The sequence below is a fragment of the Myotis yumanensis genome, unplaced genomic scaffold (assembly GCF_028538775.1).
Source record: "Myotis yumanensis isolate MYYU_CA2020_CCGP unplaced genomic scaffold, mMyoYum1.0.hap1 SCAF_7, whole genome shotgun sequence".
Lineage (NCBI taxonomy): Eukaryota > Metazoa > Chordata > Mammalia > Chiroptera > Vespertilionidae > Myotis > Myotis yumanensis.
In genome coordinates, this window is record NW_027223758.1 from 38,927,705 (window position 1) to 38,942,476 (window position 14,772).

The following is a 14,772-nucleotide window of genomic DNA, read 5'->3' on the forward strand; positions in this document are numbered from 1 at the left end:
ATTGGCTGATCAAATGTCTCCTGCATTCTCTGGCCTGCCTGGATGGAAGACAGGAGAGAGGAACGTAAGAATGAGAGCTGGCTTGGGGTGGGGGGCTAACTCAGCCCTCAGCCCCCTGTGTGCAGACAGCAGCCCCCATTGCTCTGTGTCGCATCACAAGCACCTGAGCAGTTGGTTACAAATGCAGATTCCAGTCACCAATGGCCCCAAGGGTCTGATTTTAATGATCAGGAGAGGGAACTCCCCCCCCCCCCCCCGCCGCCCCCCGCCCCACCACCAAGGAAGCTGCCTTAGATCAGCCCTGCTGCTGGCTCAGAGGCAGACAGGCCCCAAACCACACTTGAGTCTTGGAAGGTCCTGCAGTCACTTTGGGCGTTGAGGTTTGTGTGGCTCTCTCTGCTGTGACAACTCCTGAGAAACCCAGTTTGTCTTCCTGGGCCTGCTCCAGTCCTACCTCCCTCTCCTTCCACAGCCTCATCTGGGGGAGGACATGTGCCGCACCCTCTTCCCACAGCCAGGAAAATTCCAGGCTAGGCTGGCAGAGGCCATGCTGGTATGCGTCCTAGGCAGTGACCGGGCCCACGCTCTCTCAGGACAGTGACATTCAGGGAAGGGTTGGCTGCCTTACTCTGGGTGGGTGGGAGGCTTACTGTCTTCTACGCTAAGATCAGAGGTGTAAAGGCCTCTGCCATTGTCCCCCATCGCTCGGCACCACCTGCTGGCGGGGACATGGCTCCTACCCTTGTCCGGTCCCTACCACCAGCAGAACCCAGGACTCTGGGCACCACAGGCTGTGCCTAAAGACAGGTGAAGCCTTGGGGTGGGGGTAGTGTCTGAGGAGACGTGGTGGGGAGGGGAGAAGAGAAGACAGAGGACATCAGGGAGTCGAGGGGTCTCTCTGGAGGGCAAGGACCGGGCTGTGGGGGTCCTTGAATGTGAGGGCTATGGCGTTTGGAGTTGCTGTGATGGAGAGCAGAGATGCAGCAGGAATCCCCCCTCCCCTTCTCCCTCCACCTCTCCCCTACCTGAAACACTAACTGGTCTCCGGCAGGTCAACGGCCAAGGCCAATGGCACAATGAGTTGTGTGCAGTGATTTGCTTGACAGCACCCCCTTTATTCCTTTCCCAGGCTCACCTCCCAGTGGTTCCTGGGGTGACTATCAAACACACATGCACCTGGATCCTTGTCTCGGGTTCTGTTCAGTGGGATCCTAAGACCAGGAGCCACTCCCAAATCTCTTATTCATGGTTCTGTATGAGGGCAGCGATGCCCCTTGTGTCCCAAGGGGAAGCTGGGTGCCCCTGACCTCCAGCTGGGCATGTGGCCTGCCTATGGCTGAGCCCTCTGGAAGGGTCTGTACTGGGGCGAGGGAGCCAACCCCACGCTCTGCTGCACCCTGCCCTGACCTCCCAGGGTCCGGACTTCTCAGAGTTTCCTGGTGCCGGTTCTTGGCCCCTCAGCACAGGCCACGCACACACCCAGTGCTCAGGAGCCACGGCCTGACGGGCTTGGTCCCTCAGCAACAGGCCCAGTCCACACCCCTGGAGCCTGGTACAGGGGGTGGGGAGCCTTTGCTCCCAGCTAGAGGGAGGCAGGGGGGCTTGTCTGGGGCGAGTCCTCTAGAGACGTCCGTGAGTCTGTCCCCTCTGAGGAGGAGCTGCCCCCGGCGGGGTGGGGGACCTGCCTCTGCCTGGGGAGCCGCTGCCAGGAGAAGAGGGAGGTGAGAAACCGCTCAGGGGCAGGATCAAGGGGCTCGCGAGGGCCCTTGCCTTCACCAGCCTCTGTGGCCTGGCCGGCGTCCAGGGGCAGAGGGCCTGCCTGGAGATGTCTGTTCTGCCCGCCTCTCTCGGCCCGAGGAGGCCAGCGGGGTTTTGGTGACCGATCCAGGCCCAGGGAGTCCTGGAAGGGCGGGTCCCGCCGTCCCTTGGAAGTGACTTCTCCATTCACACCTTGGCCCTTGGCGGCGGTCCGTTGTAGTTCCAGCTGTGCTGCGTGGGCACTGGGGCCCAGTGGGCACGGACAGTGGGCCAGTGCCTTCATCAGGAGGGCCTGGATCTCCCCGTGCCTCACCCGGGCCTCCTCCCACAGGTCCTGGCCCAGGTCCTCCCGGCTCAGCGAGGCCACCTGCAGCCCCATGGCCGTGAGCTTCTCAGCAGGGAACTCGGACGACAGTCGTTGCAGGTAGCGGTGGAGGCGGCGCTGGCCCCCGGGGCTGGCCTTTGGATCCTTGCCCAGCCTGAGCTGGGTCATCAGGTCCTGACAGTCCATGTGGAACCAGGCCATCTGGGAGACAAGAGAGGGAGGTGGGGTTCAGGCTGGGAGTTCAGGCTGGGAGTGGGGCCAGGATGGGCTTCTCCGAGCAGAGAGAGGACTCAGAGACTAAGCATGGCTGGATTGGCTGGATTACATTAGTAACACGCCCCCAAATGTTAGCCCCCTCAGGTGGCCGTGATTTCCTTTGCTGATGGTGATGACAATGGTTCCCTCTCTTCCCCAGGGCACACACACCTGCCACCAGGAACAGTCCCCAGCACCCTGGGAACCTCAGGTGCGGTCGGTCTAACACATCCATGGGCCAGTGGGGACTTAGGCCTCCCTGGGACTCAGTTTCTCCTTCTGTAAAATGCAAGGTGTACTAGGTGATCATAAAAACCTTTTTGGCCCTAACCGGTTTGGCTCAGTGGATAGAGCGTCGGCCTGCGGACTTAAAGGTCCCAGGTTCGATTCCGGTCAAGGGCATGAACCTTGATTGCAGGCACATCCCCAGTTGGGGGGGTGTGCAGGAGGCAGCTGATTGATGTTTCTCTCTCATCAATGTTTCTAACTCTCTATCCCTTTCCCTTCCTCTCTGTAAAAAAATCAATCCTATCTAATAAAAGACAAAAAGGGTAATTAAAAGAAAAAAAACAAACAAACACCTTTTTGAGGCTGAATATTCAGGTTCTTGGATTGCATTAGCCCCTTAGGAGTGGTACTCAGGGAGGAGCCTGGCTAATGTTATTGAGCACGGCCTGTCTGCCAGGCTCTTTGTGTCTCCCGTCTGATCGCACCCAACTGTACCAACAGCCCATTTGCCAGAGGAAGAAACTGAGGCTCAGAGACGTGAAATCCTTTGCCCAGGTCACACTGCACGTCAGGGAGGAGCTGGGATTTGAACTCAAGAGAGTATCATCCAAGCATCTCCTTGCGCAGGAGAAACTGGCCCAGACAGTGAGACCATCAGCCAACCCAGGCCCAGTGGCCCCCTCGCTCCGGCCCCTCTGCCCCATTTTGGGGTTCTGCTGTCCCTGCTTCACCTGCAAAATGTCTGCAGGCTGCAAAGGGGCCAACACATTCCCAGCAGCTCGTGAAAAACATCATCTTTCTCTCCATTAATTTAGAAGCTGACAGCGAGCTGTTAGGCTGTGGGGATTGGAGAACCATTTTCTCCGAGGAAACCATCTTTCCGTGGATTAAGGGAACTTGTCTTTAGATAAATGGCTTCATATTCGAGGAAGCTCACGGAGCTCATGGTGGGGAAAGGGCTCCATAAATCTCCCTTAGTGGCGCAATCGTGTTATTATTATTTAGTGCCGAAGCTGCAGCACGCAGGCTCTCCGCCCAGGGCTGGGCCCAGCACTGAGCTGTCCTGTCTGTCTGTCTGTCTGTCTAGGACTCCATCTTCTAGGCCGAGCTGGACAGAGATGGATAACACCTCAGAAATCATCTCGCCCCAACCCTTGTTGTGCAGATTAAAATTCAGGGCCAGGGAGGAGAGGGGGCTTGCCCAGATCAAGCAGCGAGAGATGGCCATGGTGGGACTTCAGGTCGGCTGGACCTCATGTACGATTTCTAGTCCTGGGTCGGACTGCACGTTCCCACACACATCCACAGCCCTCCTTCCTCCAGCCACCTGGCCAGCGCCCCCAGAGTTCACCAAGCCCCCTGCTGGTCTTGCTCTGGGCACGGTGGACCAACCCGGTTGCCACCTCCGGAGCTCACCTCACAGGTGGCAGACAAGAGAAGAGCAGGTGATGAAGTAATAGGATAATTTCAGATCACAAAGGGCCAGTGAAGCGATAAGCACAAGGTGATGAGAGAGAATGCGGGGGGGCGAGGGGGGGGGCAGGTACGAGGAGGTCAGGAAGGGTCTCTCTGAGGAGAGGACAGTGAGCTGAGCACTGAAGAAAGACAAGAAGCCAGCCAGTCAAGGGGAAGAGCATTCCAGCTGAGGGAACAGCAAGTGCGAAGCCTCAGAGCTGGAGCATGTTTGGTTTCTCCAGGGAGGGCCAATGGGGCTGAAACTGATGAGCAAGGGAGAAGGTGTGGGGTTATTCACATTCAATCTAATTCTCTCGGCAAGGAACCTGGCAAGACTGGCACTAGAGCCAGATGATCAGGTTCGAACCTCAGCTCTGCTACTTCCTAGCTGTGTGACCCTGGGTGCTTTGACCTCTCTGTGCTTCCTTGTGCACAAAATGGGCATAATAATAGTACTGGCCTCATAGGGTTAGTGTGACCATACAACTATGTGCAAATGACTGAAACCGGGGCACATCATAACAGTCACAGAAGCAGTATTGTTACCATCGTCACTGTCATCATCATCATCATCATCATCATCGTCGTCGTCATCATCATCATCGACAAGGAGCTGAGGCCCAGAGCAGTGAGACTGTCTTTGAAGTCACATAGCCTGAACAACTGGTCGACTGGTCTCTATGGCGTGAACTGACCACCAGGGGGCAGACGCTCAATGCAGGAGCTGGCCCCCTGGTGGTCAGTGCACTCCTATAGCGGGAGTGCTACTCAGCTGACCAACCCATCCAGGTGGTCCACCAGCCTGGCGGCAGCCACTCCCTCCCTCAGTAGACCTGCAGGTACAATCTCCGGAGAAGGGGCCAGGCACTGGCGGACGGGCACTGCCTTCACAATCCCGACAGCGCTGCTGGCCTCTTGGAAGTGGCCGTGGGTACTGCAGCTGCTTCCCCTCCCTAGACACTCCGCAAGGAAGAAAGGATATAAAAGCGGCCGCCAGGTGGCTCCTGGCAACTGGTGCTAAGGTCAGTGGGACAGATCCAGATCCTGGGCCAGCAAGGGCATCCCACTGCTCGCCCAGAGGGCCAATTGTGTCCCGCCTCCCCCCCTCACCCCCATCTCGGGACAGGCACCAGACGCAGGGCTCATGGCTGGCTAGCGCTGCTATGGCAGCCAAGCCTCTCCCAATCAGTACTGACTGGGCTTGAGCCTGCGGCAGGCACAGTGGGGCCGGGATGAGTGGGAGCAGCAGGCGGCGTTGGACTGCCGGTTTCAGCCCAATCCCCGCAGGCCACACCAAGGGACCCCACCTGTGCACAAATTTGTGCACTGGGCCTCTAGTACAAGCGTAAGCTGCCTCGCTCTCTAAAGTCTGTACATCTGGGAGTAGGAGATTCCTTTGCTGTCACCGCCCACATCTGCCTCCCTTGCCTGCTGCCCCAGGGAGACAGAGAGTGGCCTGTCTTCCCAGAGCCCCTGGTATGATTGACCGGAGTCCCTCCCACTGCCCTCAGAAACATCCTGTGTTCTCTGTCCCCATGTGATGGGCAGGCCTGACAGCTGACAGCTGGGAGTCTGGGGTCAGGCTCTTCTCACTCTCTGTCCTCAGTGGTGAGGGGCAGCTGAGGTGACTGGGCCTGGGCCAGAGGGTGGGTTCTTGTTCCAGCTGGGTCACAGCTCTCCCAGGCTAATCCCTGTTCCCCTAGGTCTCAGTTTCCCCATCAGAAAATGAGGGACTTTGGAGAGATTTAGAAGAGGTGAGGGCTCTAAAGTCAAATGCTGCTTGACCATCAGCCTTCTGGAGGACCTTGAGCCAGCTACTTTCCTCTTTGGGCCTCAGTTTTCTCATCTGTAAAATGGAAACAATGTTGGCACCCCTCCCTCATAAAGATCTGGTGCGAATTCAGTCAGGCAAGTTTGTGAAGCACTTACAGGAGGCTCTGGGGTGAGTACACAGTCAACACTTAGGCTATCCTCATAATAATCACCTAATCTTCATCACCATCATCATCCTGGCTTAGACGTGGCTAATTGGTTGTCATTCTCCACCTACCTCCCCACCTTTGGAGAACAGAGAGCATGTTATAGGGCATGGACACATCTATGTTCACATTCCAGCTCTTCTTTTCTCCATCTATGTGGCTTTGGGCAAGGCCCTTTCCCTCTTTGGGCCTCAGTTTCCTCATCTGTAAAATGGGCTAATCAACCTTGCCACATTGGGTTGCCAAGAGATGATAGATGCAAAGTAATGGAGTTCCTCTTGCCTCTCACCCTGATACTCTGTGCTTGTCTCCCACCCCCACCTGACCATGGTAGTCCTACCCTCTCCTCCACCCTCCTGGCAAAACTCCAGGTTCCCAGCTAGGACTGAGGCCCCTGTTCTGAACATGCTACCCTCAGCCAATGGTCCCTCCCTCCTCCGCTGGCGCCATCTGTGCAGGCAAGGCATGGGAGAGAGCACTATAATGGTGCCATGGGCTTGCTGTGTGATCTTGGCTAAGTGACAGCCCTTCTCTGATACTGTTTCTCCAAATCTGCAACAGAGGGGTGAGGTAAATTCAAGGTCACCTACAGAGATCTATGTGTGGGGAGAAAGCCTGTGCTTTTGACTGGAGTCTCAGAAATCCCTAGGCTCCTTTCCCTAATCCCAACGTTTAAGAAGCAGGTGAGCCCTAGGTGGTTTGGCTCAATGGGTAGAGCGTTGGCCTGCGGACTGAAGGGTCCCAGGTTTGATTCCGGTCAAGGGCACATGCCCGGGTTGCAGGTTCAATCCCCAGTAGAGGGTGTGCAGGAGGCAGCCCATCCATGATTCATTGATGTTTCTATCTCTCTCTTCCTCTCCCTTCTTCTCTGAAATCAATTTAAAACATATATTTTTTTAAAAAGAAGAAGCAGGTGATATCTGAGGGTCACTGGGAGGTTGCCTGGGGTAGTGGGTTAAACTGGGTCAGGGACCAGCTGGACTTGGATTTAGGTGAGTGACTTGACCTCTCAAGCTGTGCTTCCCAGCTGGAAAACGGAGGTGATGGAGGATGGAACGAGCGTGCAAAGAGCCTAGTGTGAGCCTGGGCTGCTCCCTGCCTCCCAGCTGGAGGGCGGGCCGTGCCGGTGGGCTGCAAGGCTCACCTTCTTGCAGAAGTGGTAGAGCTGGAGCAGCGTCTCCAGGTCCGTGCGCTGCCGCTCAGCAGCCATGTAGAAGTGGGTCAGCTTAGCCTGGAAGGTCCGCTGCGTGGAGGCCAAGGCAGCCAGCTCCGGGGGCTCTGTTTCTCCCGCCTCGCGGGCCCCTCCCGCTGAGGCTCCCAGCTGGGCCGCCTGCTTGGACAGCTCCAGGCCTTGCCGGTACTGGGCCTGTGTGGGGAGGGGGGCATCGCTCAGCTCCTGCCTCAGCTGAGGCCTCCCACCGCCCCACTGCTGAGTGACGAGGTTTCCCGTGCCTCAGTTTCCTCATCTACACAACGGGGCCCTAGGCCTTTGCTGAGGCGGCGTACTTCTCCTAGCTGGGACCCTGCTTAGAGTCACCCTCTTCTGGAAAGCTTCCCGGCCCCAGAGTCTTCGGGCCCCCACAGTCTCCCCTTTCTGTCTGTTTCCCTGTTTGGCCCCACCTCCATCCCCCACTGTTCTGGGAGTCCCCCGAGGGATTCTGAGATGAGTCGGCTTTGGACTTGGTGGTCCCCGGAGGAGAGAGCATCTAAGCTGAACCCGTTATGACCCAAGCCAGTCTCCTCACAGTCTCCGGAAGTCTTCTCGCACTTGCCCACCTCCACACCTTGGCCCTGGCACGCCGCCCCCTCCCGCCCTCTCTGCGTCTGCTCCAGTCCTGCCCCTCGGTTTTAGGGACTCACTGCAGCCTGCAGGAAGAAGTCCTCAAATTCCAGGTGGGCTTTCTGCACTGTCTCCAGGCTCCCGTCCTTGGGGGTCAGCGCTTGCAGGCGCCGGCTTCCTTCCTGCTCCATCCAGTTGCTGACCTGGGGAGGGGAGGGAAGTTTGGACACGAGGGGCTCATGTCCTGACACCAGAGCAAGTGCCTGGCTGGGGCAGGGCCTGGAGCAGAAGCCGCCCCCCCCTCCCCCCCATGTCCCAGGCCGCCTCCCCTTTCACCTGGTGGATGGCAGCTTCCAGGCGGCCCATGCGGACACGGAGCTCGAGCCTCCCCAGGAGGTGATTAGATGTGGTGACCAGGACATGCAGCTGTTCGTCCACGAGGCTATAGAGGGCAGTGGCTTCAGCCAGATGGCTCCTGGGAGGCAGTGGAGGGTGAGAGAAGGCCCAAGATGTGCCCCTCACCCCAATACTCCTGCCCAGTATAGGCCTGCCTCACCCCCCATCTTCCAGCGAGTCTGTGGCCCAGACCTGGGTATTCTAGCTGCTGATTTGCTGTGTGACCCTGGGCAGGTCCCTACACCTCTCTGGGCCTCAGCTTTGGTCTACATGGGACTGGAAGGACCGTCAAACACAGCAGGACACCAAATGACACTCCCTTACCTAGGAGGGTATGACCCAAACTGAACAGATCTGGGTTCAAGTCCCAGCCCTGCTACCTTCTAGTCATGGGATCTAGTGCAAATTTCTCAGCCTTTCTGTGCCTCTGTTTTTCCATCTCTCAAAAGTGGAGATGACAGACTCCGCTTCACAGACTGCTTGCAAGGGCCAGATGATCTAACTCCTGGACTCTCAACCCTGGCTACATATTAGAACCTGCCCTGGGCGCTTAAAAAATCTCCATGCCCAGGCCCATCCCAGGCCAACAGAGTCAGGTCTGAACGCAGCCTGGACCCCAGTGCTTCCTAAACCTCCCCAGGAGCCAGGCCTGAGAACCAGCCCTCTGCATGCAGAGCACTTCACACAGGGCTGGGCATACAGTGTTTGCTGCCACTTGCTATTTCTATTGCAGTGATAGTGAATGGCTGTAACATCCCCTCACCAGTCTCCATTTTACAGATGGGAAAACTGAGGTCCAGAGAGAGGAACTGACTCTCAGGTATGGCAGTCTGAATTGTAACCCAGTCCATGGCTTTTTCTGAACATTATTTTTAAGAACGGTCACAGCCAGGAATACATAAATGGATTGTGGACAGGACCCAGGCGTGGTAACACTTGCGTAAAGGGAGGCTTTTCCAATCCCACCCACCCTCCTCTGCTCGCGGGTGGTGTTGCGGGGGTGGGATCGGGGGGTGTCTTACTTCAGAAGGAAAAGGAAAACGGGGAGATGGAATGGAAGGAACGCCTGCTTGTCTCGCTCTGGCCTCCCCATCTGACTGATACTCCTCACGGGTCCCGGCCCTTCCAGGTGAGGGCCCAGGCTGTGTGAACCTGATGGAAAATGCCAGCTTGCCTGGCGGAGGTAGGGGAAGAGGGGAGGGCGGTAGGCGGGAGCTGCGGGACCCAGCAGCAGAACAAACACGCACAGCGGCTCACACGGGACCACAGCGCCCCCTGGTGGACCTGCCAGTGGCCAACGGCCTGGAGGGTCCTCTGGTTGACAATAGGGGCCTGGCGCTCAGCCAGTGAGATGGGATATTCTGGGAATCACAGCCCCACTAGGCCACGTGAGGGACAGGGTGAGGACTCCACACCTGGTACCAGGGCCCAGCTGCCCAGTGCGCATATCAGCATGACTTTGCCTGTGGCACAGCTCAGGGTGGTGTGTTCGAATTTCTGGGCCAAGTTGCCTGGGCTCAAGTCCTGGCCCCATCACATCCCAGCTCTGTGACCCTGGGCAAGTGGCTTAGCCTCTCTGAGCCTCAGGCCCTTCCACTGTAAGATGAGAATACTGCTAGGTTCACCACATGGGTGGGAATTAGACTAGTTACTATTTGTAAAGCCTTTAAAACAATATTGTGCTCATACTAAGTGCTATTTAGGTGCTGGTTAAATAAACAAATTGTCCTTGAGTTTATGAGACTTTGTGTTTTAACAGAGATAAAGAAATTTCCAATTACGGACTGATTTAATTACTGATTTGCCCCTACACCACCCCTAAATTTAAGAAAATTGGTACTTTCTAGGAATTGCTTTTGCTGTGGCTCTGAGACCTCACGCACCGTGAGGTTCTCCTGGCCAGGCTCAGCTCAGTGTCTGGGTGAGAGAAGTGCCTGGTCCATGAGTGTGACCAGAAACAGGCAGGGCTATCCTCCAATGCCCACCCCCGTCTGAAGATGACTGGGGCTGAAGGAGGGCAGCAGAGAAGGGACAGGATATGGACGCTGTGCACATCCCTATCCTGGGCACATCCCTATCCTGTGCACATCCCTATCCTGGGCATATCCCCATCCTGTGCATATCCCTATCCTGTGCACATCCCTATCCTGGGCACATCCCTATCCTGTGCACATCCCTATCCTGGGCACATCCCTATTCTGGGCATCTGCAGGGCCCACCCTATGTGTCCTCAGATCCAAACTCCCATCCAGGAATCAGGTGGGGTGGGAGAGGAAAAGATGGGCGTCTGTACCTGACATCTGGGTTGAAGTCCAGCCTGCTGGCCTCCTGCTGCAGCCTGGCCAGGGTGGCTCCGCCTTCCCGCTGGAGGCCCAGCAGAACTGGGTCCCTTAGCACAGCCTCCATCAGCTCCTTGGACTTGTTCAGACACCTGGAGGCCTCCTGCCAGTGTAGGGAGATGGCCTGAGACCCAGTCCCCACTCTCCCTCTACCACCTTCCAGGGCTCCCCACACCCTGACCATACCCAACTCCCCCAGTTTGGCATACAAAGTCCTACAGAAAGTTTATCCTTTATCTCTAAAACATCTCCTCAGGCCATTCTTCTCATTGCCATGGCAAGCTCACTGGTCCAAGTGCCATCATCTCTTGTTGGCACACCCATCCCAGCCTCCTCACTGGTCTTCCTGTTACACTCTGGCTCCCCCTGCAGTCTATTCTCTGCATGGCAGCTGGAAGGATCTTGGTGCAAATTTAAACATCCTTCTGCTTAAATTCTCCAGTGGCTTCCCTGCCTGCTTAGAAGGACATCCCAATCCAACTCCTCCTTGATCCAGCCTCTACCCAGAAGATCTTCTAGTTTTCTCCTCCTCCCTTCCCCCAATCATTCTGTTCCACACCGGCTTCCATATTATTCCTGAACGTACCAAGCATAATCCCATCTCAGGGTCTTTGCACATGCATGCCCTCCACCTGGAACCCAATCCCCCTCCTATTCCCATGCAGGCTCCTTCTCATCCTTCAGGTCTGAATTTAAATACCATCTCTTCAGGGAGGCCCTCCCTCCTTCCCCATTATTTTCAATCTTATTTTCATAGCATTTGGCATAATTTGTAACTACATGTCCATTTCTTTGTTCACTTTTTATCAACTACCTCTACCGCTATACCATGCACCCCATGAGGGCGGGACAAATCGGTTTGCCCAGGCTGGGTCTCTGGGTGCCCATAGTGAGTACCCAGTAAATATTAGTCAAATGAATGAATGAAAAACAGGGATGAGCCCAGCCAGCATGGCTCAGTGATTGAGCATCGACCTATGAACCAGGAGGTCATGGTTCAATTCCTGGTCAGGGCACATGCCCGAGCTGTGGGCTCAATCCCCAGTAGGCGACATGCAGGAGGTAGCTGATTAATGATTCTCTTTCATCATTGATGTTTTTATCTTCCTCTCCCTCTCCCTTTCTCTCTGAAATCAATAAAAATATTTATTTATTTTTAAAGTAAAACAGGGATGATCATGCCCAGCTGGCTGTTCCCTTCATTGAGTCCTTGGTCTGAGGAATCTGGGGTGTGGTGAGAATTTGCCACCCACTCTCCTGGCTCACCTGTGCCCCTCCAGGGGAGTCACCCTTCTCAAACTCCTTGATGGATGCCTGTAGCAGGGAGGAGGCCTGGCGGAGGTCAGCAAGGAAAGGGTCTGACTTCTGCAGGACAGAAGTGGGGGGTGTCAGCCTGAGCCAGTGAGGAGGGCACCTCCCCCACCCAGGAAGACACAGCAGGGGCCTGAGGTGGTGGTTCTCAAACTCCAGCTGCATCAGAACCACTGGAGAGCTCGTTAGTGTCCATGCTGCCAGGCCCCCCTCCTGTGTTTCTGACCTAGTTCCCCGGGGTGGGGCCTGAGAACATGAATTTGCAACAAGTTCCCAGGTGATGCTGACACTGCTGGTCCAGGGACCACACTTTGAGAACCACTGGTGCTGGGAATGAGAGAGGGAGAAGAAAGACAGGCCTGCACTGTCCCAGGCCAGTGGGGATACCTTGAGGGAGGGGAAGGCAGGGGGGAAGGGTGGGTAAGGGAAAGGGGGACATCCTCTGCTGGGTCCCACTTCAGCCCAGCTCCACCACCTACTCGCTGTGAGGCCTTGGGCAAGTTACTTAACCTCTCTGTGCTTCCGCTTCTTCCTCTGTAAAATGGGATCACAGTAATTCCTGCCTTATAGGCTGGTGTGAGGATCAAACAGTGTTAGTCTACCTCATTACCAGTTTTCTGTTCTGGGTCTATAGGTAAGATTTCATTTAAAGGGAAGGTTTTAAAGCAAAAATGTAGTTTGAAAGTCACTCGATTAATTGGAGAAGGGAACTGGGACCCAGGGGACACTAGGGAAGGAGATTTTTCAGTACCCTGTGCCCCGCTTGAATTTTGAACGTGCTGCCTATTTTTAAACAGGCATGATTTTTAAAAGAAGAAGATCGCATTGTAAGCTGTTCGTGTAGACCAGTGGCTCTCAGCGGGGAGTAATTTTGCCCCCTAGGCAACATTGGCAATGTCTGGAAACATTTTGGTTGTCATGGTCAAAGTGGGCAGAGGCCAGGGATGGCGCTAGTCATGCTACAATGCACAAGCCAGCTCTCAACAAAAAAATGATCTGGCCCCAAATGTGGACGGCGCTGAGATCGAGCAGCCCTGGTCTAGAGAACGTCCCGGCGGACACTGCCGGGCGGGGTTCCAATGTGGCTTACGCCGCTAATCTTCTGCGTACTGCTGTGTGAGCCACCCCATCCGGGGTGTTAATTTGGGCCAGAGGAGTTGAGCTCACACAGGAAAGGAGCCCCTCGCTGGCGGTTTCCTTATTTCCTCCCTCTTACAAGAGGGAACACGTCTGCCTTTCCCATCAGGCCCTGAGCTCCCGGGTTGTGTGGGTCCACAGAGCAGACGTCTGTATTTATTTTCAGTTGACGCAGACAGCTCTTCGCATGTGCCAGACATTCTTCTAAACTCCTTACCTCCATTAACTCAATTACTGCTCACAACAACCCCGACTCTGATTACCTGACCCATTTTATAGACGAGGAAGTGGGCTCAGAGAAGGTATATAAGTTACCCAAGGTCACACAGCCGGACTGGGATTGGAACCCGGGCAGTCGGGCCCCAGAGCCTGAGCTCTCAATCACTCCATGCTGCACCTTCATTTTAAACTTTTGTTGAATGACTAGTTTTGAACCTGACAGTGTGGATGGATCCATGGGCAGGATAGTGAAGGGAGGAAGGGAAGGCACGAGGGTACAGGACTAAAGGCTGTGACGGTAGACACCTGGAAGAATTGCACCCACTCGCTGTGGCAGTAGGGGAAGGAGCCTTCCAGGGCTGTGGGCATCTGGCTGGGGTCCACGTGGTGGCTGAGGGCCTTTAAGGAGGTCAGCACCTCCACCTGCAGACAAAAGCAGTGAGTCAGGAGGACCGGGGACTCAGTGTGGGGACAGATACTTGAGAAGGTCCTGTCCAGATCCCAGCCCCAGCACCATTCCACCTCGCACAGGCGAGTCTGCCCCTGGCTGTAAGAGTTGCTTTCTGGGCAATGGATTTTCTCTGGGAATTCTGAAAAATCAAAATTCAGAACCAGACCCCAGGTGAGGAATAGCAAATAAACAGCATTTGCCATACCCTTCTGCTGCCTTGTGCCCAAGGCAGACATCATTAATCAATCACAGCACTTGCTCCCTCTGAGCTCGGCTCTTGCCCAGCCCAGCTCTCCAGGCAACCACACAAATTGACTGAAGCTGGCCCTAATCTCTTTGTAATCCTGTACCATTCTCTGGTGACCCACCAAGGTGCCGTCTCCTTCTTGAGGCTGTTGCGAAAGGTCACCAAATCCTAGCAGCAACCCCTACGACATGGAGAAGGGACTAGGTGACTGCTTCTCCCAGGCAGTGCAGTTGGAGGCTTATGCTGGGAACAGCTCCAGACACCTAAGCTTGGGGCTGGGCAGGTTTGTGGTTTGGGGGCCCACGAGTTATTGCTGGTCCCCCAAGTGTGGTCCACAGACCAGCAGCACCAGCACCACCTGGGAGCATGTTGCATATGCAGAGTCCCAGGCCCCAAACAGAACTGCTTCATTGGAAATTGCAGTTGGACAAAATCCACCAGTAACTTGTAAGCACATTAGCTTGGGAAGCATTTCTCTAGCTCACAATGTGCCCGTCCCAAACCAGGAGGAAGGGGCCCTTTAACACCATCTCCTGAAGCAGGGCAGAGCACTACCACCGTGGTACCCGGCACTAGAGAAAGGGAGCTGCCGCGCTCTTTCCTGCAAAGTCCAAATCAACTCTGCCCCTGAGGCTGAGATACTCAGAGAAACTAGGGAGAGAAATACAGGAAAACTGGGAGGAAAGGGCACCTCTGCCTCCAGCTTGCTGTGTGGCCTTGGGCCTCAGTTTCCCCAAGTGCAAAGAAAGTGGGGAGGGTTTGGCTAGATTAAGCTTCTCAGAAAGGTATCCTGCATGTGCAGCTCTCAATCACGTGGTGGTGCCCACCGGGCATTGCTAGGATTGCCAGGGGCAGGGCCTGAGAGTTGTAGCTCGTGGGCCTTGTATTTATT

General features: G+C 55.6%; 1 protein-coding gene across 1 annotated transcript in view; it reads right to left on the reverse strand.

Annotated features, from left to right (window-relative positions):
- Window positions 1-289: 289 nt before the first annotated feature.
- KIAA1755 (KIAA1755 ortholog) overlaps window positions 290-14,772 on the reverse strand; it is a 36,003-nt gene continuing 21,520 nt past the window's right edge. The window contains 7 exon segments of the mRNA XM_070420307.1: window positions 290-2,284; window positions 7,145-7,366; window positions 7,861-7,983; window positions 8,117-8,255; window positions 10,470-10,618; window positions 11,782-11,880; window positions 13,489-13,605. Coding sequence (XP_070276408.1) covers window positions 1,583-2,284; window positions 7,145-7,366; window positions 7,861-7,983; window positions 8,117-8,255; window positions 10,470-10,618; window positions 11,782-11,880; window positions 13,489-13,605 — 1,551 coding nt within the window. The 3' untranslated portion in view covers window positions 290-1,582.